Raw genomic sequence first — 25,114 nt, 5'->3', positions numbered from 1 at the left:
TTTTTTATAAGGTTTTATTTATTTATTTGAGACAGAGAGAGTGCATGTGAGCATGACCTGAGGAGGGGCAGAGGAAGAGGGAGAAGCAGCTTCCTGCTGAGCTGGGATCCGGGATGTGATGCTCTATCCCAGGACCCTGAGATCATGACCTGAGCCAAAGGCAGACGCTTGGCAGACTGAGCCACCCGGGTGCCCCAATTTGCTGTTTTAAGTTCCCACATTTGTGGAAATTTGTTACACAGAAAACTAATAACCCTCTGTGGTAGTTCTGAGGGAAGGCCCTGGGACATCCTGCCTGGAGGGGAGCTGGGTGGTGCTGGGCTAAGGGCAGCCCCAGGTGAGGTTAGCACCCTCAGACTTGTGGCTGCTGGCACTTCTGAGGAGAGATGAGGATGGCAGAGATTGGCAGGCAGGCTTCCGGCTCGGGACACCAGCGTGGGGCCGGCGCCCCTGGATTGCTGCCAGCTGACCTCACCTCTGACCTATCATCCATAGAATGTCTGTGGGGGCCCCTCACCATCCCCTGCCTCAGCCCACAGCTAGAGCTGGGCGTGGATGGTCCCGGTGACATGCAGGTGTTCAGTGGGAACTCTGGTCCTGGCACTCTATCCCACAGTTCCACTCCAGGGAGTCTCTGACAGTGCCCCCTGCAAAGCACACGGTCTAGAGGGAGGTCCCACCCGGGGCCGGGGCCCTGTGCCTGGCCCCCTGAGGCCCTCTGAGGCCCTTGGTCTCCTCCCGGCCGCAGCCGTGCTTTCCTACAAGGGGCAATTAGTGGCCTCGGCTTTAATTAGCTAAAGATCCCCTTCAGCTCCAATCACTTGAAATGATGGTGGAGTGCTGGGGGAGGGGACTTCGGCCCAGTGACCCTGTGAGGCAAAGAAGAGGCCCTTCAGGTCCCACTGGCTTTTCTGGGCTCTGCCCATCCCCAGCCCCCTTGCTTCTTGCAGTCCCCAGCAATGGGCCCTGCTGATCCTGGGAGGAAGTTCCCCAGGCTCTGGGGTCCACCTTCCTATATCCCCCAAACACCCCTGGCTTTATCCTCATTTTGTACTAGGAGCTGACTCCCTGTCACGGCCTGTCCATCAAACAGTAAACCCAAGAGGCCTTGGTCTCAGAACTGAAGACCCACAGGCCTCAGCCTGTCTCCCCTCTTTCCTCCCTACCCCCCACTGCCAACGCCCTGCTTTGACTCTGTCCATCTGGCCTCCACCCCCAAGTGCATTGTGGTCAAGGCAGTGACACTCGGGCTGGGCAAGGACAGGGTGCTGGGAAATCTGGGGTCCCAACAGAGCTAAGGAAGAGAGGCTGGGAGAATGCCAAGTCACAAGATAACGTCAGGTGGGGACAAATGCTGTACAAGATGTACCCAGAGCGACAGACAGAAAACTGTGTTTTCTGGGTGCTCCAGACAGGGAGATCCAGAAAGAGCCCTTGGAGGTGGGGACATCTGGACGGGAGGCCAGGCCCTGGCTGCAGGCCCTGAGATCCCTCCTGAGGTCTCTGGGTAGAGCCACCATGGCACGTGCCTGGTGCCCCGGATGCAGCCCCCTGCCCCCCAACACAGTTCCCAGGCTGAGCTCAGAGCTGGGCCCCTGTCTGTGTTGCCCTCACTTGGGTCCCAGGCACCCTGTCTGTCCCCTCCAGAGCCGACCCTTCATCTCCTGGCCATCGTGTATGCATCCCCAAGACGCTGAATACAGCAGGCCGGCTTCAAGCTCAGCTTCAGGGCTCGGGAGCCGCGTGAACAGGGCAACTTTCTTTCTTTCTCTGGGCTTCGGTTGCCTGCAAGTAAATTGGTGTCAATGCCAGGGACCCCCTCCTAGGATTTCTAGGGCTCAGTGTGGTGAAGCAGGTAGAAGGCCTGGCTGCTCCCACCTCTTCTATTTTGGGGGTTCCACCCACAGCTGTGGGGGGCCTGTCTGGATGGGGGCAAGGCCTGCTCTTTTCAGGCCAGCCTGGCACCGGGTTCCAGGCTGGGCACACAAGGGCACAAATCTCTCCTGCAAGCAGAGGCCCTCAGGCAGGCACCTGTCCAACCAGGGGGGCTGTTAGGGGATCCCGGAAGCCTGAGAGGGAACCGGAGGACAGGAGGGCTGGAGCTGGGGTCCTCAGGCCCAGGGGATGGATAGCACAAAGGCATAGATTTGGGGGTCCAGTCCCCTTGAAGAGGAGGGACATTTAGGGGAGCATGACCCAGGGCCCTGGAAGAGGGTCTGAGGCCAGACTGAGGAGGCCCCAGGAGCCATGATGAGGGGTCACAGAGGAGGGTATGGGGTGGGAACAGGCAGGAGGCAGCAGCACCTGGGTGAGCAAGCTGAAGGAGGACAGCAGCTTCCTCTAGCAAGGATGGGCAACTAGGGACCAGAACGGAGTCAGGATGGATGGGGAAGGGAGGAAGTAAGGCTGAGACGTTGCCGGACTCAGACTGGGCCCTGACATAGAGAATGAAGACACCAGGGAGTCAGAGGTGAGCGGGGTGTGGAGCACGGTGAGCCGGGTGGGCCCCAGGGCAGAGCTGGGAGCCAGGCCAGCACCGGGGCACAGCCTCCAGGGGATGGAGAGGAGTCGGAGCCAGGGAGGGCAGGGCAGGTGGGCCAGGAGGGAGGGTGAGAGGCAGGGAGGACTTCTCTGGGGGAGGTGCTGCTGTGGGCCTCCGGGTACAGGGCACCAAATCACCCCTCTTGTGATGTCCCATTGATTTGAAAAAATAAAGCGATGCCCACGTGGGCCTAGAGGCTCATGCTAAAGTGCTCATAGAGCTTATTCTATGTTACCTTGGGGAGGCCTGGGAGGGGGACATGTGTGAAGGAGGGCTTCACATTTGTTTTCCACCTACTTATATAGTGTAAGTCCCTTAAAACCAGGATATATTTATATTATTTCCTCTTTTTTTAAAAAAAGATTTTATTTATTCATTTGAGAGAGAGCAAGAGAGCACAAGCAGGAGGATTGGCAGAGGGAGAGGGAGAAGCAGGCTGCCCACTGAGTGAGCAGTCAGATGCAGGGCTCGATCCCAGGACCCTGAGATCATGACCTGAGCCAATGGCAGATGCTTAACTGACTGAGCCACCCAGGCGTCCCTATATGTTTCTTGTATGAAATAAAAACTGAGCCAGAGGTTGGTAGATGGCCCCATAGAAGAGTCTGTGCCTAGTGGGATGGAAGCCTGCTACATGGTAGGAGAAGAGAAGTGAGGTGAGCTGGGGCAGAGAGCAGGGATGGCCCCTTCTTGTCATCTGATGGATCCCAGGGCCGAGGAGAAGTGTGTGTAGGATCTGAGAGCCTGGGAAGGTTTGTAGGTGGGGGCGCTGTGCCGGGTTCCAGGAGGCCTGGGTCTGGGAGATACTTTGCCTGGAGGTGGCGGGGGGAGGTGGGGGTCCTGGGAGCTGACCACAGCTGTGTCAGATCTTTCCGTGTCTACCAGGTGTGTCATCTGTGCTGCACTCTGGGCTACACAGCAGAGTAAGGTGTAGGTAGTGTGGTGGGGGCTCAGGGGGACAAGCCACCAGCCCATGGACACGTCACCTGACCAGACAGGAGAGGCTGACATCCCAAGAAGGATGAGTGGCAACTGGCCAATGTAAGAGGACAAGAGGTGATGCGAGAAGGGTGTTTCAGCAGCAGAACAGCAAGTGCTAAGGCCCTGAGGTGCAGAAGAGGTGGCTAAGTTCTGGGAAATGAAACTAGATCAGAGTGCCCAGAAGAAGAGAGGTGGGAGGTGGGGAGACAGAGCGGGAAGGGCAGGGAAGGGTGGGGAAGAGGTCACTGCCCCATGGGCGCACTAGGTGTGGGAGTTCTAGCATGAGAGGAAAGGAGGGGTGCCAGGAGCCCGAGGCCAGTGGGAGGCTGGGGCGGCGTCCAGGTTGGAGCCAGGTTTGGGGGCCGAACCGCACCGTGGTGTTGGGACCCAGCAGAGGAGCTCAGCTAAGGGTCTGCACGGGGGAGGTTCTGGAGTCCAGCTCCGTGAAGGCCAGGCACTTTGGGGAGGAGATGGAGCAGGCCAGAGAGCCTAAGTGCTACCCTCGAGGCCCAAATATCTGCAGTAAGTGGGGTGCAGGAGCCAGGGTCCTGCTGCCCTCCCTATCCCCCCTGTCTGGTCAGGTGGATACCCCACTGGGAGCTCAGGCAGGAAAGAGGGCACCCCTTCACACCACCTAGTCACAGCAAGAGGGAAGAATAAAGGCACGGGCTGGGTGCTGGGGCATGTGGGCCTTTGGGGGCCCCCCCCCAGCCTGCGGTGGGCACCCGGCTTTCCCACAGAAGTCTGAGTCAGCATCGTGGCGGCTGCCTAGAGGCTCCGGCCTTCCCCCGCCCCCTCCCCGCCACCCCGGCCACTTGGGAGAGTCATTTCATTTCTCAAATTAAAAATCCATTTTGTGCTGTGAATAATAGATGGGATGAGCACTGGGAGGCTGGGCAAAGGACAGGAAGCTGGTTGGGGGGTGTTTTCCAGGACACAGAAGATACTGCAGAACAGTCTGTGGTGGGAAGGGGGCTGGCTGGGCAGGGTGGAGGTTGGGGGGCACCTCCCAGAGCAGAGGCGGGACTGGGGGCTTCAGCTCCTGTGGGGCTCCTAGGCCTGTGTGCTGGGGTGACAGGCAAGTGGGGGCCCAGTCTATCCCCTTTTGTGCAGGCCAGAGGGGTGCAAAACCAGTTCTGATCGCAGCTGGGGCTCCAGGCTGATCCAGGCCTGGCTTCAGGTTGGGGACCCCCCCTTTGGAAGGAAGCATTTCGCGTCGTGCTTGGTAAAAGCTCAGCAGACACGCCATGGTGTGAGACCTGTTGTTCCCAGAGAGGGGGGCTGCTCTTTGCCCCTTCCCCAGCACCCAGACCTGGTGACCCCCTACCCAGGAGGGGCAGGCTGGGATCTGGCCCGTGGTCAGGGAAGAGGCTGACTTGAGGGTTTTGGGGGTCGAACCGCACCCCTCACCTTGCCCCTTGTGCCCCCTCAGGCCTTCTCTCTCCAAGGCAGCTCTGGTGGATGCTCCCCAAACTCCTGCGTCCCCCGTCTCCAGTTGCCTGGCTCAGGGCTTGGCTGGGTGCTGCTGAGTCCTGTCGTCCTCATGTTCCTGAGTTAGGGGGTCACCTTGACAACTGGGGGTGGGGAGGAGGAGCGCTGGAACTGGATGCCTCCAAGAGCACATGTGGGGGAGCTGGAGGCCAGACCCGGCGTCCTCCCCACCTGGGCTCAGCTTTTCTTTCTGAGAAGGAAGGAGCAAAGGACCTGGTCGCTCTCTAAAGGTGGACTGTCTAGGGGGTGCAGGACTGGGTGCTCATGGGCCCAATCCCCGGGCCACTCTGGTGGGCCCTGGTTACTGGGCTGTCCTGCCAGGGGCGGGGGGGGGGGGGGGGGGTGCGGTGAGCTGCTGCACAGAGCTGGCGGGATGGAGCGAGGCAGGCAGCTAGGGCGGCCAGGCTGAGAGTTGGGGGGAGACAGGAGAACAGATCAATGGCAGCTGGGAGCCCCGGAGAGGGATGGCCCGGAGGGTTCCTGCAGCTGACCCCGGAGGGAGGAGGGGCTGAGGGCTTGGGTCCCCCACCCCCTAGTGGCTGGAACAGCAGGGTCCCCAGGGAAGCCCGTTTGCCTTTGTGCCTTTCTGTCGGAAGAGAGTCGGCTCCCTGAGACAATATCCATTTTTATATTTCTTGGAAATTTCACGGCATTCATTTCAGGGAAAATAAAAGCTGTCATTGCTGGAGAAATGATACCAATCAGGGCCTGAAAAGGCTGGAAAATTATCCTCCTGGAGACGGAACGTTGAGGGGAAAAAATGCAGATTAAAAGCACAAAGAGCCACTTTGCCACCGCCCTGCCCTCCCCTCCTCCCTTACGGAATCACCACATTTTACATAATTCCACCTCTCCTTGGTGGAATTAATTGGACCCAAGAAGAACGCGTGGGGCCGGGGAGGACCTGAAATGGCTGGAGGTGGAGGCAGAGAGTCTCCCGAGCAGTGGCATCAAGATGGACAGAGGGACAGACACAGGAGACGCAGGATGGGGGCAGAGGTGGCCACTCGGGGCCAGGCTGCTGAAGAGCCCCAGGGAGGGGACGCGGTGATGGGTCCTTTGAACCCCTGCCTGGTTGTGGTTTTTACCAGCGGGGGCTCCATGGCAGCCCTTGGGCTGTCTCATCGGTTAGGCCTGTCCCCCACATGTGGAACTGGCAGGCCTGGGAGCACTGGTGCCTTGTGGGGTCCCCTGCTAGGGACACAGGAAGCCGAGAGGGTGGGAAGGACAAGACCAAGAGAGCAGAGACTCCAGAAACAGTAGCACTGGTCTAAGAAGCCCCGAAGTCCCTGTGCCCCACATGGCCCAGCCCTGCAGGTACAGGGGGGTGAGCCAGGGAGAAGTGCGCCCTGCCTCAGGGGCTGGGGGCTGGGGAGGGGGAGGTCGCACACGGAAAGAGCAAGTTGTCTGGTTAGAAGGTAGCCGGTGAATAAATTCAGAGGCGCCCCCACCCTGACCCCTACACCGGTCCTTATACGTGGGCCCTGAGGCCTGCACTCTGAGGACCAGGGCTGCAGGGCAGGCAGGCAGGCAGTCATCCCCCCCTTCGTCCCTCCCGGTCCCCGGGCTGGGGGGAGGCTCTTGCATTACTCCTTAGTCCTTTTTTCTCTCCCAGATCAGGGGCTTCCGGAGCAGGGGGCGCCGAGGCCAACCAAGGTTTGGGGGTGGGGTGCAGTCTCAGCCCCATGCCCCTTCCTGCAGTGGCCTCCGAAGCTCTCCCTCCACCGAGGTGAAGGCCAGCCTTCCCCAAATCCCCAGACGCCCTCGGGAGGGCTGGCCAAGGGCAGGGGCTAGAGGGGAGGCCCCGACGCCCGTTTACTGAAGGCTGCTCTGCCAGGCGCGAGCGGCGAGCGTCCGCGCTGTGTGAGCGCACCCCACGGCCTTGGGGGGGCCGTCCCCGGGCGGCGCTCCGGTCCTGTGGGCGCGGCTGGGACAATCCACGAGGCTCCGAGGCTCAGCTCGAGCCCTTTGCAGGTGGGCTGGTCGGCGGCGCCTAGTGCGGGCATCAGATCAGAGGGGAACCCTTTCCCGGGAGTAGCGGGCGCCCCGCTCTTCCCGGCACGCGGCTGCATCTGGGATCCCCGATCCCGGAGCCCCGCCAGCCCCTCGGGAGCGGGTCCCGCCGCCGCCGTCTCCGCCCCCGAGCTGCCAGGTAGCGGGGATGGAGGGTGGAAGGAGGAGGGGGCGCGGGGGGCGGGCGGAGGAGGGTGGAGCCGCCGGCGCGCCCCCTCCCTCGGGGCCAGCGGGCGGCGCGGCAGCAGAGGCGGCGGCGGGCGCACGGAGACAGCTGCTGCCCGCCCGGCTCCGCTCCGCTCCGCTCCGGCCCGGGCTCGGCCCGCTCCGTTCCCGCTCGGCCCGGGCGCGCACCTGCCGGGTAAGTGGCATCCGAGGCCGCCGCCGCCACCATCGCAGCCACATCCGCCGCCGCCGCCGCGCCGAGCCTCCGGGCTTTGTCTGCGTCCTCGCAGCACCGGCTCCGGCTCCGGCTCCGGCTGCGGCTGCGACTCCCGGGCTCGGCTCTCCGGCTCCGCGGGCTGCGCGGCGAAGCGCCCGAGGCTCCCGAGGCTCCGCGCCCGGACCTTGGGGCGCGCGGGGGTGAAACTTCGCCCAAGTTTGGGTTCTGGGGAAAACCTGTTGGAGCCGGGAGCGGCCCTGGGCGGGGGCGGAGGGGCGGGGGACGGAACCGCTTCCAGGTTTTCAGGGCCGTCGGGGGTTTGTCCACGGCCCGGGGTCGGCCGGAGCGCGCCGCCTGGGGACGGGGCTGGCGGGCATCCTGGCCCTTGAACAGAGGACGGCGCTGGGGGTGGCCCTACGGACATCCGCAAGGACAAAGTTTGGTTCTTTAGCCGCTTTCCCTAGCGTCTGGTTCCAGCGCGGCTCCTGGGCCGGCGTAGACTCGCCCTTGGCCGCGCCTCCCTCCCCAGCCTCCGTTTCCCCCTCCCCCACCCGGCCTGGCCGTAGCGGGTCGCAGGCGAGCGGGGCAGTGCGAGGGGAGGCCGGCCTCCGCGGAGAGCCTCCTACGGACGCGCCGCCCGCGCCCCGCGCCCCGCGCCCCTCCCGCGTCGCAGCGGCCTCCCGTGGCACCCGGGCGCGGGGCGGCAGGAGGCAGGTCGGGGGACGCCGCGGCGCGTGCGGGAGCTGGTGGCGCCCCGGGGCCTCCCGCTTGCCCCACTCTCGGGCGCCCACGGAGGCCGGGCCCCGGCCCCAGGCCTGCGCCCCTCCGCGTGCTGCCCGTGAGCCCCGTCGGGCCCGCGCCTCTCTGACCCGCGCCGCCCCCCCGCAGCCGCGGCCCGGAGCCATGCGGAGGCCCGCCCGGAGGCCGGCGGCGCGGCGGGCGCGTAGCTGAGATCGCCGAGGGCTGCGCGGCGGCGGCGGCCGCAGCATGGAGACCCCGTACTCGATGACCGCGCACTACGACGAGTTCCAGGAGGTCAAATACGTGAGCCGGTGCGGCGCGGGGGGCGCGCGCGGGGCCTCGCTGCCGCCCGGCTTCCCGCGGGGCGCGGGGCGCGGCGCCTCCGGGGCCCGGGCGGGGCTGCCGCGCTGGAACCGGCGCGAGGTGTGCCTGCTGTCGGGGCTGGTGTTCGCCGCCGGCCTCTGCGCCATCCTGGCCGCTATGCTGGCGCTCAAGTACCTGGGCCCGGGCCCGGCGGGCGGCGGCGGCTGCTCCGAGGGCTGCCCCGAGCGCAAGGCCTTCGCGCGCGCCGCCCGCTTCCTGGCCGCCAACCTGGACGCCAGCATAGACCCGTGCCAGGACTTCTACTCCTTCGCGTGCGGCGGCTGGCTGCGGCGCCACGCCATCCCCGACGACAAGCTCACCTACGGCACCATCGCGGCCATCGGGGAGCAGAACGAGGAGCGGCTGCGGCGCCTGCTGGCGCGGCCCGGGGGCGGGCCCGGCGGGGCGGCCCAGCGCAAGGTGCGCGCCTTCTTCCGCTCGTGCCTCGACATGCGCGAGATCGAGCGGCTCGGCCCGCGGCCCATGCTCGAAGTCATCGAGGACTGCGGGGGCTGGGACCTGGGCGGCGGCGGCGGCGGCGGCGGCGAGCGCCCGGGGGCCGCGGCGCGCTGGGACCTCAACCGGCTGCTCTACAAGGCCCAGGGCGTGTACAGCGCCGCCGCGCTCTTCTCGCTCACCGTCAGCCTGGACGACAGGAACTCCTCGCGCTACGTCATCCGCGTGAGTGCGTCCCCTCCGCGGTGACCCCGGGGCCCGGACCGGGAGGGAGGGGCGCCGCGGCCCGGCACGCGCACCCCCCGCGCTGGGCCACCGGGCATGGGGCGGGGAGGGGGGAGCACGGCCCCCCGTGCATCGGGGCGGGGAGGGGGAGCACGGCCCCCCGCACTGGGCCACCGTGCATCGGGCGGGGAGGGGGGAGCACGGCCCCCCGTGCATCGGGGCGGGGAGGGGGAGCGCGCACCCCCGTGCATCGGGGCGGGGAGGGGGAGCACGGCCCCCCGCGCTGGGCCACCGTGCATGGGGCGGGGAGGGGGAGCACGGCCCCCCGCACTGGGCCACCGTGCATCGGGGCGGGGAGGGGGAGCGCGCACCCCCGTGCATCGGGGTGGAGAGGGGGAGCGCGCACCCCGCGCTGGGCCACCGTGCATCGGGGCGGGCGGGGAGGGGGAGCGCGCACCGGCATCGCGCGGGAGGAGGCCGCAAGTAATTTCCCTCGAGTAATTGCGGTGTTTAGTGGAGCCGCGGGAGCCGCAATTTCCCCATCCGGCGGCCGCCGCGAGAGCACGGACCGCACGGAACGAGGGGTGTGCCAATGGGCTGGGGCGGGCCAGCGTGCCAGTGGCCCCAGCGCTCCGCGTGGCCCTCTCGAGTGCCCTTCATAGGTGGGGATGGTGAAGGCTTCCGGGAGGAAGGATGGGGGTTCGGGCTCCCCGCCGCCTCCCAGTGTTCCTGCCACCGTAGCCGTGGGGGCTTCTAACAGCTTCTCTGGATGGAGGCAGGGGTAGTGTATTTGTGCTCCTGCGGCTTGTGACGGTGGACATCTGGCACATCCCCTGGTTGGCCATTTGGACAGAACTTCAGTCTGTTTGCAGGAACCTGGCATGGTGACCTCTGATCGCTGACCTCTGACCCCCTCCTTCTCCCCAGATTGACCAGGATGGGCTCACTCTGCCGGAGAGGACCCTGTACTTAGCTCAGGATGAGGAGAGTGAGAAGGTGTGGGGGCATGGGCTGGGATTGCAGAGAAGGCCTGGGGCTCCAGGAGAGAGGGACTAGGGCCTGCCACTGACCCCACCCGTGAAATGTCCCCTCTGGGTGCAGATCCTGGCAGCGTACCGGGTGTTCATGGAGCGCCTGCTCAGCCTCCTGGGAGCCGATGCCGTGGAGCAGAAGGCGCAGGAGATCCTGCAGCTGGAGCAGCGGCTGGCCAACGTGAGCAAGGGCACAGCCATGGGCTTGGGGGAGGGGAATAGGCGGGGGCGGGGGGGGGGGTCAACTCTCATCTCCACCCCCAGATCACAGTGTCAGAGTACGACGACCTCCGGCGAGATGTCAGCTCCATGTACAACAAGGTGACGCTGGGGCAGTTGCAGAAGATCACCCCCCATGTGAGTGCAGACCACCATGATGGGGGGTACGGATCTTGGGGCTCCCGGCCTGTCCCTTTCTCAGGGCCAGGCGAGGCCTTCCATGGCCATGGATTCCTGTGTCCTCCTGTGTCTCTCTCGGACTCCCTCCTGTTCTCTGTGGTCCCTGCTACACCCAGTCCTACTGTCCTCTACCCACGACAGCTGCAGTGGAAGTGGCTGCTGGACCAGATCTTCCAGGAGGACTTCTCAGAGGATGAGGAGGTGGTGCTGTTGGCCACAGACTACATGCAGCAGGTGTCCCAGCTCATCCGCTCCACACCCCGCAGGTACAGCGGCCAATCACCCACCCCTGCACACCTGCACCTCGGGGCCCCTCCCCTGCACCCTCTACATGTTTGCTTGGTGAGCTTTGAATTCCCGTTTTCACTTCTGTCCTGTGGCCACACTGGGGAGGCATGTGAAGAGCACTGGAATAGGAGTCCAGATCCCTAGATTCAGACGAGGCTCTCACCTGCTCCCTGGGCCCCTGGGCAGGGTTTGTGAGCTTCCTGAGGTGCAGTTTGCTCATCTGGGGATAGTGAGGCTGAGTGAGTCCAGACTTTAGAGGGGCCACCTAGGGAAGAGCTTCCCTGATCTCTGCCCACCTTGGGGAGGAGCAGAGCGCCTCTCAAGGCCAGGCGTGGGGCAGATAGTCACCTGGAGTGCGCATTGTCCTACCCTGTCTCAAGTCAGCACTGGCACTCTGCTAGGTGGCCAGAGGTGTGTCCTACGTGTGGGCCCAGCCTTTTTCCCTGCCCAGGGCTCAGGCCACTCCTGCTTCCGCCTCCATGTACACAAATGATCCTCACTCCTTTGTGGGTGCTAGGTCTAATCCCAGCCTGGAGGGTCTGGAGTAGGATGGGGTGGTGCCCTTGGGTGTCCCTTGCACACGAGCTTGTCTGGACACCCAGCTGTCTCACCTGGCCCTCAGGATCCTGCACAACTACCTGGTGTGGCGTGTAGTGGTGGTCCTGAGTGAGCACCTGTCACCGCCATTCCGAGAAGCACTGCACGAGCTGGCCCGTGAGATGGAGGGCAGTGACAAGCCACAGGAGCTGGCCCGTGTCTGCCTGGGCCAGGCCAACCGCCACTTTGGCATGGCACTTGGAGCTCTCTTTGTACATGAGCACTTCTCAGCTGCCAGCAAGGCCAAGGTCAGGCTGCCCTGGGCTTGGGTGTTGGGTGTGGGTGCTGGGCTGGGCAGAGTCCTCCCATGGCCTTGGTCTGAGAATGGGGAGTCCCACAGATCCCCTTGCAGACAGGGGCTCAGCCCTCTCTGAGTCTCCAGACTACTTCTCACCAGGGAACCTCCCCCAGGAAGCCTACCTGGTCTATCAGCCCCAGGAGGGCTTCCCCCTCAGGCTCCTGCCCCCCCTTCCCGCCATGCTCAGTAGGTGTGCCTTAGGAATGTAGGTGATCATTGCTGGAGCAGTTTGCTTTCAGACTATGAGCTTCTGGTTGGGGGTACAGGGCCTGGATCACCACCTGGGAGGGCTCCCCTCAGTGCTCAGCACCCAGCCTTAGGACAAGGAAGTGATACTGAATTAGTGGTACCTCTCGTCAAGGGTCAACCTCGTCATTCCTGGCTCTTGACCCTGCAGGTACAGCAGCTTGTGGAAGACATCAAGTTCATCTTGGGCCGGCGCCTGGAGGAGCTGGACTGGATGGATGCCGAGACCAAGGCAGCTGCTCGGGCCAAGGTGAAGTGGACCCTGTCCCTGTTCGTAGGTTCCACAAACACTGAATGCCTGCTGTGTGCCAGGCTGGGGTAGCAGAAGAGGCAAAGATGCCCCTTGTGGAGTTGTCATCACCTGGGCTGGTCCCCCCTGTCCTAGAGCCCACTTCTAGGCCTAGAGCTTTCTCCCTTGGGGCTGGGGGGCCGTCTCCCAAGGCCCTGGCCCACTCTTGCCATCCTCTCGACCACAGCTCCAGTACATGATGGTGATGGTGGGCTACCCGGACTTCCTGCTCAAACCCGAGGCTGTGGACAAGGAGTACGAGGTGGGTCTCCCCCTGGCCCTGCCCTGCCTGACCGGCTGGGCTGCACTCCCTTGGTCAAGACCCCCAGGGAGGCCCAGCACCACCACAGAGAAGGAGTCATGGCCCTCGGCTGATGGCCTCTGGGCGGACATGGGGCCTGCACAGCCCTGGTCTGGCCATTTATATCCCTGGCTTGCCGTTGAGAGCTGCCCATCCCCTGTGCAGTTCGAGGTCCACGAGAAGACCTACTTCAAGAACATCTTGAACAGCATCCGCTTCAGCATCCAGCTCTCAGTCAAGAAAATCCGGCAGGAGGTGGACAAGTCCACGTGGGTGCCTGGCCCAGAGCTGGGGGAGTCAGGGAGGGTGGGCGGGCGGGGCAGAGAAGCTCCTTGCCGGGGCCAGGCGGCTGGTGGGGCAGACGGCCTCAAAGCCGGCGGTGCAGGTGTTGGGGGGTGATTGGGGGACTCCGAGGTGGTGGGGGTGGGACAGGACATGGCTACAGTCTGAGCTCCTTCAAGGAGCGCACGTGGGAGGTGGGGGTGGTGGGGGAGCGAGTGCGGGCCCCTAGCTGACCCCCACCTCCCTGCACAGGTGGCTGCTCCCACCGCAGGCCCTCAATGCCTACTACCTACCCAACAAGAACCAGATGGGTAAGGGGGCATGTTCCGCACGGGGTGGGTCGGGGGGGCCCTTCAGGCAGGGTTCCTCTGACCCTGCCCTCTGCGCAGTGTTCCCCGCAGGCATTCTGCAGCCCACGCTCTACGACCCGGACTTCCCGCAGTGAGTGCCCCGCCTGGCCAGAGCCCGGCCATCGTCCTGGGGCTGCATGAACGCTGCTCAGGGTGTCCTGCCCCGGGCTGGGCCCAGCAGTCACCACGGCCACCACCCTGGGTCCCCATAGCCTTAGGTCAGCCTTGGTTATTTAGAAAACTGTGTAGCTTTTCATCTTTCTTCTCTTCTTTTTTCTCTTCTCTTCTCTTCTCCTCTCCTCTCCTCTCCTCTCCTCTCCCCTCCCCTCCCCTCCCCTCCCCTCCCCTCCCCTCCCCTCCCCTCCCCTCCCCTCCCCTCCCCTCCCCTCCCCTCCCCTCCCCTCCTCTTCTTTCTCTTCGTCCTGAGTTCCTCCTTTCCCGGTTTGAGGCTTCATCAGGTGTTTCAAAAGTGGAGTGACCCTAGTGATGAGGAAACAGGCCAGGTCCCAAGTGGGCTGCCTCAGTTTCCTTCCTGTCTTCCTCCAACTCGGTCTCTTCCCCTATCGCAGCTCTGTTAGGGATCGTTTCCTAAAAAGTAGTTGCAAAGACATCACTGCCCCTTTTACGTATTGCATGAGGAACCTGAGGCATAACTGCCCCAGGACTGGGAGGACACCGGTATGGCCTCCCCGGGCCACTGTGGTTGGCCTGCCTGGGGCCTCCCGGGGCCTGGGCAGCAGCATGCAGCAACCAGGAGGTGGGCGAGGCTGGGCCTGACGCTGCTGCCCTGGGCCCAGGTCTCTGAACTACGGGGGCATTGGCACCATCATCGGACACGAGCTGACCCATGGCTATGACGACTGGGGTGAGGCCCGCGGTGGCAGAGGGGGTGTTGTGGGAGGGGAAGGACAGGCAGCGGGGGGGCAGAGTGGTGACGGGCTGATGTGAGACCCTGCAGCCCTCTGTCCCCACTGGCCAATGGGTAGATGGGGGAGGGGTTTTGGGGATGAGGGTCAGCCTTAGCCACCCCCCCCACTGCCCACAGGGGGCCAGTACGACCGCTCGGGCAATCTGTTGCACTGGTGGACGGAGGCTTCCTACAGCCGCTTCCTGCGCAAGGCGGAGTGCATCGTCCACCTGTACGACAATTTCACCGTCTACAACCAGCGGGTGAGACCTCTTTGCTCCCCTCCAGGCCCAGCTGGGCACCAACTAGGGGCATGCACACTCGTGTGCACACACGTGTGCCTGGGTCCCTGTACGCATGCCCGAGTTTTTTTTTTTTTTTTTTTAAAGATTTTATTTATTGATGAGAAACACAGAGAAAGAGAGGCAGAGACACAGGTAGAGGGAGGAGCATGCAGGGAGCCTGATGTGGGACTCGATCCCGGGACTCCGGGGTCACGCCCTGGGCCGAAGGCAGGCGCTAAACCACTAAGCCACCCGGGGATCCCCGTATGCCAGGGTCTTGCACACACTCACTGGGGCGCATGAACAAGTTCTCACAGACTCCTGGGACATGGGGCACAAAGCGTTCAGAGCCATGTAAACCCTCTGGGAAAAGGAAAGAGGGTGGGCAGGGCCCAGGGCGGCAAGGCCAGTGGACTGCAGACAGCCCGGGCCTCTTCCGCTCTCGGCAGGTGAACGGAAAGCACACCCTTGGTGAGAACATCGCGGACATGGGTGGCCTCAAGCTGGCCTATTATGTGAGCTGCCCCTGCCTGGCCCTTCATTCCGTGGGGGGAGGGTGGGGATGATAAGGACGCAACTAGGGACATAGGCACCCCTGCCTTCCCAGCCCTCGGAGATCTGGCCCGGGAGGGGCGGGGCCTGTGATTGGCAGGGGGGCCACGGAAAAAGGAGGGATTCCCAGGCTGCCTTTCTGGGAGAGCATGGAGGGCTGCCTGGAGGGGGTGAGGGCTGCCTGCCGTTAGCCCTCCTGGGAAGGAGCACAGCTCAGGGAAGTTGGGAGGCAGGATGCCCAGGGCTCAGGGGCTGGTGAGGGGCTGACTGGGTGGAGGCTGAGTCAGGTCACCACCCTGGGGCACCGCAGCTCCACACTGTCACCCCCAGGCCTATCAGAAGTGGGTGCGGGAGCACGGCCCAGAGCACCCGCTGCACCGGCTCAAGTACACGCACAACCAGCTCTTCTTCATTGCCTTTGCCCAGGTGGGCCAGGTGGGGGCGGGTGGGAGGTGGTGGGGATGGGGACAGCTGTCAGCCTGTCCTCGTGGGTGCCAGCCCTGGGAGGCGGTGGTCCCGTGGGTTCTGCTCAGGCAGCAGGGCCCAGTGTGCTGCCGGGAGGGTTTGCAGGGCTTGCTCAACGGACTCCTTGGCTGCTTCTTTCCCTCTCCTTCCTTCCCCCACCACGGGGCCCAGAACTGGTGCATCAAGCGGCGGTCACAGTCCATCTACCTGCAGGTGCTGACCGACAAGCATGCACCTGAGCACTACAGGTACGCCTGCCTGCCCGCCTGCGCCCCATCCCCTCCTTGTGTCTGGGGTGGGATCAGGCTGGAAGGGGAAGGGGCAGCTGGGACCCCCTCCAGGTGGGTCTCTCCTCCTGCCCCAGGGTGCTGGGCAGCGTGTCCCAGTTCGAGGAGTTTGGCCGGGCCTTCCATTGCCCCAAGGACTCGCCCATGAACCCTGCCCACAAGTGCTCTGTGTGGTGAGCCTGGCCATCCGCCCGCACACCCTCGCTGCCTGCCCTGCACGAATTGCCTCCCTGCCAGCTGCCGGGGCAGGCATGAACCCGGCACTGGTCCTCGCTGGGCGCCACCCGCCTTCTGAGCCCCTCTGGGACCTGGCCTTCCTGCTGTCCCTCACCTCAGGAGGGGCCCAGAGCAGGCCTGAGGCTGGGCTCCAGGAGGGTGCGGGGGAGAGATGCGGGGGTCCCCAATACTGGCTCTAAGGAGCCAGACCCCCGCCCCCGGCCAGGCTGGATTGTACAGGCCCCACCTTCACTGTGTTCTTGCTGCTAAGTCTGGTCAATAAACTGCTGTACTGTTGTCATGGTTTCTTCAGGGGCCTCCGGAGCGGGTGGGGCTGGAGGGGCCCCCTTGGTGGGGAGGCTCAGGCCCTTAGCACAACGGGGACCCTAGACAAGACCCCTTCCCGTCCCACCTCCCTGGGTCTTCTGTCTTTTCCATCAATCAGCTGTTCCTCCCTTCCCTGCAGTCCTGCCTCGGCTCCCATGCGATTCTGGGGGTGCCCCTAGACAAGGCTGGGGGGTGTGCCCGAACACCAAGCCCCGAGGGGGCTATACTCCAGCATGACCCTGCGACCCACTGCCCCCGAAGGTCTAGACACCGCAGGAGCTCCGGCAGTAACCTTAGCCAGTCATGGAGCCCAGGCCAGGCCTTGGGCTCAGCATGTCCATGAGAGGGGAGCTGTGACACCTGCTTACACAGAGTTGGGGGTCAGTCGTGTCCCTCTCCAGCCCAGAGTGGAGGCTCCAGGGGTGAGAAAAAGAAAGGAGCTCAGGCTCTTTGCACAAACGGGACCCTAGACAAGACCTGGCCCCTTCCTGTCCCACTTCCAGCCTCCACCAGGGGCTGGAGCCGAGGCTCCAGGCATGGCCCATGGTGGAGGCAGGAGGCAAGTGGTGCTGCCTCATGAACAGGAGGGTGGGGGTGCAGGGGGGGCAGATGGAGCAGCCCCACTGGGTTATCTGAGGACAGTGGGGGGGACCAGTGGACCTCCTGCCTTTCCTCCTCGAGTCCGTCTCTCTTACTTCAGAGATAGCCTAGACAGGGTGGTTGCCCCGTCCCCGCCAGCCCATCTGGTGTGGCCTGTCCCCATCTCCCACTGCAGTGACGAATCTCCTGCTAGCCCAGCTCCTGTCATGCTCAGAGAATGCCTGTCCCCATATCAGCCTTGAGTGACATTTTAAAAGTTCCTGTGTCTGAGCCTCGGGCACACCAACCCTGGAGAGTGAGAGACAGGGCACAGGCCACGGCGGATGGAGCCAGAGTGGAGGCGGGCGTCATGGGGCCCTGGGGCTGGGGTGCGGGGGGCGCCCTACAGAGAAGAGGCAGGACCTTAGAAGGACCCCATGGGGACAGGCGAGTTCCCCAAGGGGCACCTCAGGAGACACAGAAGGCCGCGCCCATCAGGGCAGAGCTGCCCCTCACAGGCGTGGGGGGCACACGGGGACTCGGAGCCTGGTGGAGGTGCTGTGTTTGTGGACCTACCTTGGTTTCCCCTCAAAGCCCCTTCCCGGTGTGTACGTGTGCTGGGCACGTGTATACCGTATCCCTCAGCCGCTGGCAGCCGGAGCAGGACAGTTCTCTCCTTGCCGCCCCCTGGGAGGGGCCCGGTGTCTGGGCCCGCCATACCCCACACTGCACCCCGTCCCCCTGACCTGGGATCCTGGCTGGAATCGGAGCCCCCAGGCCCAGCCCTTTCACCCCCAGTGCCCCAGTGGCTCTCCCGAGCTCCCCAGCTCCCCGCAAGGCCCATCCCTCCTGTCTCCCACCCAGCTCGGGGCAGGCCTGGGTGGACGTGGCCGGGGGTGAGCCACCAGCAGGCCCAGCAGGCCCACTCCCGCCCTGCCTCGGGAAGGGGTGAAGTCCCGGCGCTCCTGGGGCTGAGTCCCTCCTTCCCCCTGTGCCCCACTGAGGGGGCCAGAGGGGCCTGGGCACTGGGGGTCGGCGGGCCCCTGGGAGAGGCTGGTCCGAGCTGCTGGCCGGGAGCCCGATGCCCCGTGTGCGTCCCAGCTGGGGAGCGCCCACCCTGCTGGCAGGCTGGCGGTCTGACCGGCCGTGAAGCCACCATGAAGCCACCGGAGACGCCTCAGCCTGCTGGCTCCTTGCTGGGCGACCAGCGGAGATGTCGCTGCTCCCTGGGCCTTCGGGCCTTCTCATACTTCTTTAGGGAGAACGGAGGGAGGTCATCGGGTCAGAGGCACCTCAAGCCAAGGGCACCCGGAGCATTGAGTCCTGGTGCTGGGACGGGGCCCCGACGTTCAGACAGGGCCATATAACCTAGAGCCACGGTGTGGCCCAGCAAGGCACAGCTGCGACAGTGTGTCACCCACTTGTTCCCAAACTGCTTTTCCAGATAGATGCTTGGAGCATCCTCACTGCAACTCGGTGAGGTGGACAGAGTGACAGGGACAGCCCTTTTAACAGGGAAATGGGGGGGGGCACATGCCCTAAGGTCACGCTGCATGTGTTAGCTGATGGGCACCTTGTGGCTGCCGAGTCCCCTTGGGCCCCAGGTGTCCCTCCTGCCCTCAGTGTCAGCTCTCTGCGTGTCCTGTTAGGAAGCCACACCCCGTGCAGATGCCGCCCGGCCGTTGTCTGCCAGGCCTTGTGCTCACGGCCACGCTGAGGATTAGCTGCCTGATTCCTCTGGGGCGGAGGAGCCGAACGAGGCGGGCGCAGCTGCTGCTCTGCCTCAGTTTCCCTTTGTTGAGCGCAGGCCATGAGTGCAGGGAAGGTCTTCTTGGTGGCAAGGGGGCAGGCGGTTGGAAGGCTGATCCCCTCCATTCCCCCATCTGTCCCCCAGGGTGAAGGTGTCCTCTCGGCACAGCCCACAGCCCCCTGCGATGACAAGGTGCAGTCTCTGGAGCCCCATGTGGGGCTCGATCTCGGGTCTCCAGGATCACGCCCTGGGCGGAAGGCGGCCCTCAACCGCTGAGCCACCCGGGGATCCCCTCCAGCTGAGCATTTAATAGCAGGGAAAGAAGAGCTGGGGATAGTTTACAGCTGCGTTGAAGCTTCCAGGCATCCACCCTTGTGCCCATGCGCAGAGCGCCTCACGGTCCCTGCTGTGCCTGGATCTGCTGTCCCTGGCTTTGAGACCTTGAGCCCAAGGGCCCCTGCTGGGTGACCTGGGCAAGTGACTCACCGCGTCTGTGTCTCAGGAGCACCATCGGCAGCCCCGGCGGTGCCTGTGAGGGGGGCCTCCTCTGATGGATCGATGAGCCTGCCCTGTCCCCACCCCTCCGCGGCCTGCGTGGCTGCTGCCTCAGCACGTTGGCTGGACTCTGGACTCTGGGTCCTCAGGGCCAAGGAGGCCGGGAGCCCGTTGGTCTGGGGCCCTCTGGGTGTCGGCTCTGTACAGATCTGGGAAGGGCTGGAAGCCAGCTGGAGAGGGGTGCCCAAGCTTCCCTGCCTAGGGTCTCCGAGGGAGTGTGGGTGTGGGGAGCCCTGGGGTTTCTGTGGCACCCAGGAAGGGGCACAGGGCGCCCGGTGCCACCGAGCAGCCTCCCAGGCCTTTCTAACCAGCTCAGGGGAGCCAGATTCGTGGTCCCTGTGGCTGCTTCTGTGATGACCCAGATGCCTGGGGTCCTGGGGGCCCTGGGGGGCCCCCCTCGTGAGGTGTCCTAGCTGCAATATTTTTAAATGGCTTGAGCCCCCATTCTAAAAATGTCGGGAAGCCCAGGGTCCTCCGTCCGTAAGTACCTCTGGGGCTGGGATCTCAGGGGGCCTAGGTTTCTCCTCCTGCCTCCTCTCCCACCCATGCCCTCTATGCTGGGCAGCTCCCCGATCCCCTCCGCCCCGGGACTACCCACACGACACTAGGTGGAGTCACTGACTTTATGGAAGGTTTGGGGTGCCCGAGGGGCCCTCTCTGTGCCTTCTCCCCATCCTCCAACATGGCCTGAGAGACCCACTTCCTCTGGATTTATTAAGAAGAACAATTTCCCTTCCCCCCTGCTGGCTCCAGGCTGGTGCCCAGGCCGAGCACAGCCTGTAGCCCTGGGAGCGTCCCCTCGGGCCACCCAGCGGCGGGACAGCTCAGGCGGCAGGTGGGCCAGGGCAGCTGCCCATCCCCGGCCCCGGGCTTCTGTGTGAGTCTGGATGGCACATCACCGAGTGACAGCCTCTCCTCTGCGTCCACCGGGTCGCCGGCTTTGTCTGCAGAACTGCCAGGGGTGGGGGCTCCCAGGTCCCAGGCGCCCTGCCCTTTGGGGAAACTGGTTGCCCACTGGCGTGGCTTTGCCCGCAGAGCCCCTGTGATGAACCGACTCCACCCCGGGGGCCTGGCGATCCGGCTCTGCGGCTGCTCCGCCTTTGGGGCAGGGCTGCAGGGCCCCAGAGGGCTGCAGGGCACCGGCTGGGCCCTGGGCCCGGTCCCCGCGTGAGCTCCTCACCGGCGCCCCCGGAGCCTCTGGCAGCGGCTCGGGCGGATTCACTGGCGGCAGCTCCGCCCCGGGCCCCCACCGCCACCGCCACCGCCACCGCCACATGGTGCTCTTAAGCCGCATCTCTCCTTGGCTATCGTTTGCATAAATAATAATAATAAAACCCGCCACTCCCACCTTCCCGTGGGACCAGAGCCACGATGTGCGTGGGGGGCTGGCCGTGGCCGTGGCTCCGTCACCGGGCTGGGCCCGAGGCTGCGGGGCTGGGGAGCGGGCGCCTCCGGGGAGACCCACGGTTGGTCCCGGGCTTCCCCAGCGCCAAGGGTACGCCCAGGGGGGCTCCGGCTTCGTGCTGTCAGGACCCCGGCCTGTGTGGGCGCTGGTGGCAAGTGCCGAAGCTCTGATCAGCTCGAGTAGGCGGCCCTGGGGTCCCTTTAGACCAGAGGGTGCGATTGAAAACACTGGGCACCTTCCTGGAGGCCTGGGGGTGGCGGTGGGGGTGCCCTAGGGAGGGCAGGTGAGGACTGGGGGTGGCAGCGTCACAGGGGCAACTGCCTGTCATTCAGATGCTCACCAGGCGGGAGACCTGTTTCTGGACCGGGGGGTGGTGGGGAGGGACTAACAGAATCAGATGGTAATGTCAGCTTCAAGGTCGGGACGAGGGCACATCGGGCATCCTGTCCCTGAGAGATGGCATGCCTGTTGCTCCCCATGGTGACACACCCCATATCTGCTACCTGAGCCCCGTTGGGCTGGGTGCAGGGACAGGGGCTCAAGGGCACTCCAGCGGGAACCACATATTCATATTTAACATCTAGCTCCGGCTGGCACCTGTGCCCTGTCATCTGGGCCCCCACCCCGACATGGTTACCAGTGTCCTGGGGGAAGAGAATGAGGGTGTCCAGCAAGGGACACCACCTCCAATGAGGGACATCCCCTCCCCACTTGCTCACTTCCATTTCTTAGAGTTTAGTGTGTCTGCCTCAGTGGATTTGTGGATAATGTGGTCTAATTTTAAACAAACGAATCCTCCAAAACAATCAAGTAGCTTCTGAAAGAGCTCGGTAAAGAAACTGCAAATAATACGGATAATCCCCACGGGGTAAGCAACCACAGAAGTGGCAGTTCTGACATGTCCCCCCTCCTGACACAAGCTCATCATCCCCCCGGTGCAGACCTGATGAGAAATTAGCTCTAAGTTTTAAAAAAATAAACAAAACTGAACTGTTTGAAGCAACTCCACTGCCATCATTACTGGGGAAGCTTGCCCCGAGTGACAGGTGCCGAGAGAAGCTAGTCAACAGCAGCACGACATCCTCGCGGAAAAAAACAAAAAAACAAAAAAACAAAAAACAAAAAACACAAGCTTTCAGAACACGGAGACAAAACCCCCCCGCAATTCTTTTCCCAGGGATGCTTAAAGTTAGGTGCTTCTCAACTCAGTTACTTTTTGATATTTCCCTTAGCGATGATAAATATTTGGAAAGCTCTTTTAAAGTTTCTTGCATAATAGCATGAGACAAAAAAAAAAAAAAAAAACCTACCACCAGGCAAACACTTCGTTTTTCTCTGCCGCAGTAAAAATGGCAGAAACAATGAACAGAAAATGATCTGTCGACAAACCGAAAGGCATTTCTTTGTCAGCAAATACTGTTGAAAGATGTAGAGAAAACACTACCACAGATTGGAGGGAAGTGTTAGCGCAAATTACCCCGTGTGGGAGGCTTGCTGCACGGTGTCTACACAGCTCCGCTCGAGGTATCTGCTGGTTCTGGTCCCATAATGAAATACACAAACCATTTGCGTGTGTGAGTGTGTGTGAGTGTGAGTGTGTGTGTGTGTGTGTGTGAGAGAGAGAGAGAGAGAGAGAGAGAGTCAGGAAAGGAAACCTGTAGCAGAAAAGATAGGTGCCCAACAGTGGATGCTTTGTTTAATAAGAGCAATTGCAAAAATAATAAATAAATAAATAAATAAATAAATAAATAAATAAATAAATAAGAGCAATTGCAAACGGCGGGGGGTGGGGGGTGGGGGATGGGGGAGGACACAGCATTAGGGTACCCGACACCGAACAGCTACTGGGGAAGGATTTTTAAAGGCTTCTGGGCGAGGGAAAGGTGCAGAGGTAGCGGCAGCTCCCCAGCCCACGCACAGGCCCATCCCATCAACCCAATGCAGGAAAGAATTAGAAGCCAGAGGGACCATAAAATGCTGCAGGAGCCCCCAGGGGTGTTGACTTTAGAAAGTCAAGGTTGTTCTAGCAGACTTGAGTCTTTATGATACTTGGTAATAAGATGGGGTGTGACCAGGGAAACTTCCAGACCACACAGGACGAGTCATCTTGATGGCAAAGAATTGAAAAGGGCTGTCGTGGAGTCCCCTCCCTCTCTTTCCTCACAGCTTTTCCTCCTTAAACACGGAGGAGGAGACATTTCTTGAGGAGACAAGAGCTGTTTTAGGCACCCAGTAAAATTATTAGAAAAATAGATTCACCTTCGCTGCATCTGCCTCTTCCAGGTAAAGTGTAATTTTTAAATGTAATTTCTGTGCTGAAAAATCCATTCTTTTAAAGTGTACAATCCGTGGTTTTTAGGATAGTCAAAGTGGTGCAATCGTTACCACTAACTCCAGAATAACCTGCTTTTTAAAACTGTAGAGTTTTACATTAAAAAATTTTTATTTTGTTTAAGTAAACTCTACCCTCAACATGGGGCTTGAACTTAACGACCTTCAAAATCAAGAGTCGCACCCTCGACCCACTGAATCATCCAGGCCCCCCTAAACCTGTAGAGTTTTAAAATGTAGAGTTTCCTTGGACTTTGAACCCATTTATGAAACATAAACATTCGGCACCTTCCCACTGGTTTGTAAGACCAACTCGTTGACAACAGGGAAGACAGAAATGTAACAGCTGGATTTGATCAAATCTTTGCATAACTGGTGGATGGAGTTTAAAAATGAATATGATGGTTTAGCAAGCCTAGCTAATCGTGCCCTTTTTCCATGCAGCTCCCATATTTTTGTGACAGCCACTAAGATCCAGAATTGAAATAAACTGCCCTGAGGGCCGTGCCTTCAAATTGATGTTTTACAGTGCAAAATCAAGAGTTTAGTAAATAAGAATTATAACAACTCAGTATGGTGACAGATGGTAACTAGACTTACTGTGGGGGCCCATTTCTCATTGTATATGTCTATCGAATCACCGTGTTGGACACCTGAAACTAATACAATCGGGTATGTCAATTATTCCTCAATTTTTAAAAAGATTTTAGTAAATAAGAAAGCATACTCAATCATATTGATATTTCCAGTGAGAGCAAAATGCTTTTTTGCACCTTTGCAAATGTACAAATAAATCTGTAATTTTGTAAAATTTATTTAAAAATACAGTTGATGTCATTTTCATAAATTCTTTTCAGTGTTCCCCGAGGGAGGGGAGTTAGATACTCAACAAGCACAGCTCTAAGGGAGGGGGTGCTCCGGAATATTTTTGGATGGAGGTCAGAAATGTTTGGAGTCTGCACCTCCTCTCTGGTTTCCCAGCTCCCACCTCTACCCTCTTCCTACAAACAAAACAAAACAAAACAAAACAAAACAAAACTCTGATCCCTGAAATAATCAGAGTGGTATTTTCTAAGAGTCAGGTCATGTTATGTATGCCCCTGCTCAAATCCTTTCCAATCATATACCACACTTTGGGTCAAGCTCCCAACCCTCATCATCCCTCAGGTTTCACTCCCTACTCTGTGCCACCCGCACTCTGATCCAGCTATTAGTCTGGAAGAACACTTGCTGATCGCTGCCTCAGGGCCTTTGCACAGCTGTTCCTTCTGCCTTGCTCATGGCCTCCTTTCCTTGTCTTTGCTCCATGGTCTGCTCCTCAGGCAGCCCCTCCCTGACTTCCTGATCTGAATTGTCCACCCCACCCCCTCACTCACAGACTACTTCTGTGCTCCCACACACTAATGATTTTTCTTTCTAGAACATATCACAACTGGCATTACTCTGCATAACAGTTTATTTGATTATTGTTTTGTCCCTCTCAGTAGCATAGAGGCGCGGGGAGGAGAGGGAATTTCCTCACAGACATGCTCCTTGGATCTCCCAGCCTGGAATGGGCACTGGGGGGTGAACATCAGTAGCTAAGTGACTTGGGACCTCTCTCCCACTCTGGGTCAGCATGTCCTGTGTGCAATAGTAGGCTGGGCCCCCAGGAGGTGCCCAAGGTGGGTGGTACCGCACCCCGGCCCGCAGCCTCCTCAGCCAGCAAGGGGCCTGCAGGGCGTGTTGCGGGGTGACAGGAAGCCACCCCTTTCCAGTCACGGTGACATGCCCGAGTCCTCGGGTCCCCAAGGTGCTGTGGAGACTGTGGCCAAGAAACATGTGTACTGCGGGGTCTGGGCGAGTGGTGGCCCCGTGAGGGACGCCTCCAGGATGGGGCTCACCTGGTCCCCTGCCAGGGCTCTCTGCAGGGCAGGGCCTGGTGGTCGGAGCCGCCCCACCCCGCACCCCCACCCGACCCCGTCCTCACCCTGGCGCTGAGGCTGGGGGTGGGGAATCGAGAACAGCTCAGGGGGACGGTGGGTGCCAGGGGAAGCCTCCACTACGGGCGAGGGTCTGGGGGCGGGGTCCGCGCTGGGGGCTCCCGGGACGGAGCCGGGAGCGGAATAGGAGTGGGCGGGGCCCGGGATGGGGCGGGGCGGGGCCCGGGATGGGGCGGGGCGGGGGCGCTCAGGGCTCGGC

The 25,114-nt window shown here is 61.8% G+C and overlaps 1 protein-coding gene across 2 annotated transcripts; it reads left to right on the top strand.

Moving 5' to 3' along the window:
* The first annotated feature begins 8,356 nt into the window (after positions 1–8,356).
* Positions 8,357–16,283, top strand: ECEL1 (endothelin converting enzyme like 1). Of its 2 annotated transcripts, none has more exons than XM_072797160.1 (17): positions 8,357–9,194; positions 10,122–10,190; positions 10,296–10,406; positions 10,490–10,582; positions 10,766–10,890; positions 11,535–11,757; positions 12,205–12,303; positions 12,530–12,604; positions 12,809–12,912; positions 13,178–13,236; positions 13,315–13,366; positions 14,073–14,140; positions 14,321–14,445; positions 14,916–14,981; positions 15,329–15,444; positions 15,655–15,731; positions 15,848–16,283. In XM_072797160.1, exons 1-16 carry the CDS (start codon positions 8,397–8,399, stop codon positions 15,701–15,703), a joined length of 2,232 nt encoding a protein of 743 aa, XP_072653261.1. In that variant the 5' UTR covers positions 8,357–8,396; the 3' UTR covers positions 15,704–15,731; positions 15,848–16,283. The 2 variants fall into 2 exon arrangements, with proteins under 2 accessions (XP_072653261.1, XP_072653260.1); XM_072797159.1 differs by having other exon boundaries at positions 8,372–9,194; positions 15,349–15,444.
* Positions 16,284–25,114: the final 8,831 nt, after the last annotated feature.

This window comes from Canis lupus, chromosome 24 (genome assembly GCF_048164855.1).
Source record: "Canis lupus baileyi chromosome 24, mCanLup2.hap1, whole genome shotgun sequence".
Lineage (NCBI taxonomy): Eukaryota > Metazoa > Chordata > Mammalia > Carnivora > Canidae > Canis > Canis lupus.
This window is presented reverse-complemented; position numbering and strand designations above follow the sequence as displayed.

Excerpts from the sequence above, each read along its gene's own strand:
- ECEL1 (XM_072797159.1), top strand. The coding sequence starts at position 8,397 with ATGGAGACCCCGTACTCGATGACCGCGCACTACGACGAGTTCCAGGAG. Across the intron at positions 10,583-10,765 it reads TGCAGAAGATCACCCCCCAT|CTGCAGTGGAAGTGGCTGCT; the intron begins GTGAGTGCAGAC and ends TACCCACGACAG. Across the intron at positions 14,446-14,915 it reads TCACCGTCTACAACCAGCGG|GTGAACGGAAAGCACACCCT; the intron begins GTGAGACCTCTT and ends CGCTCTCGGCAG.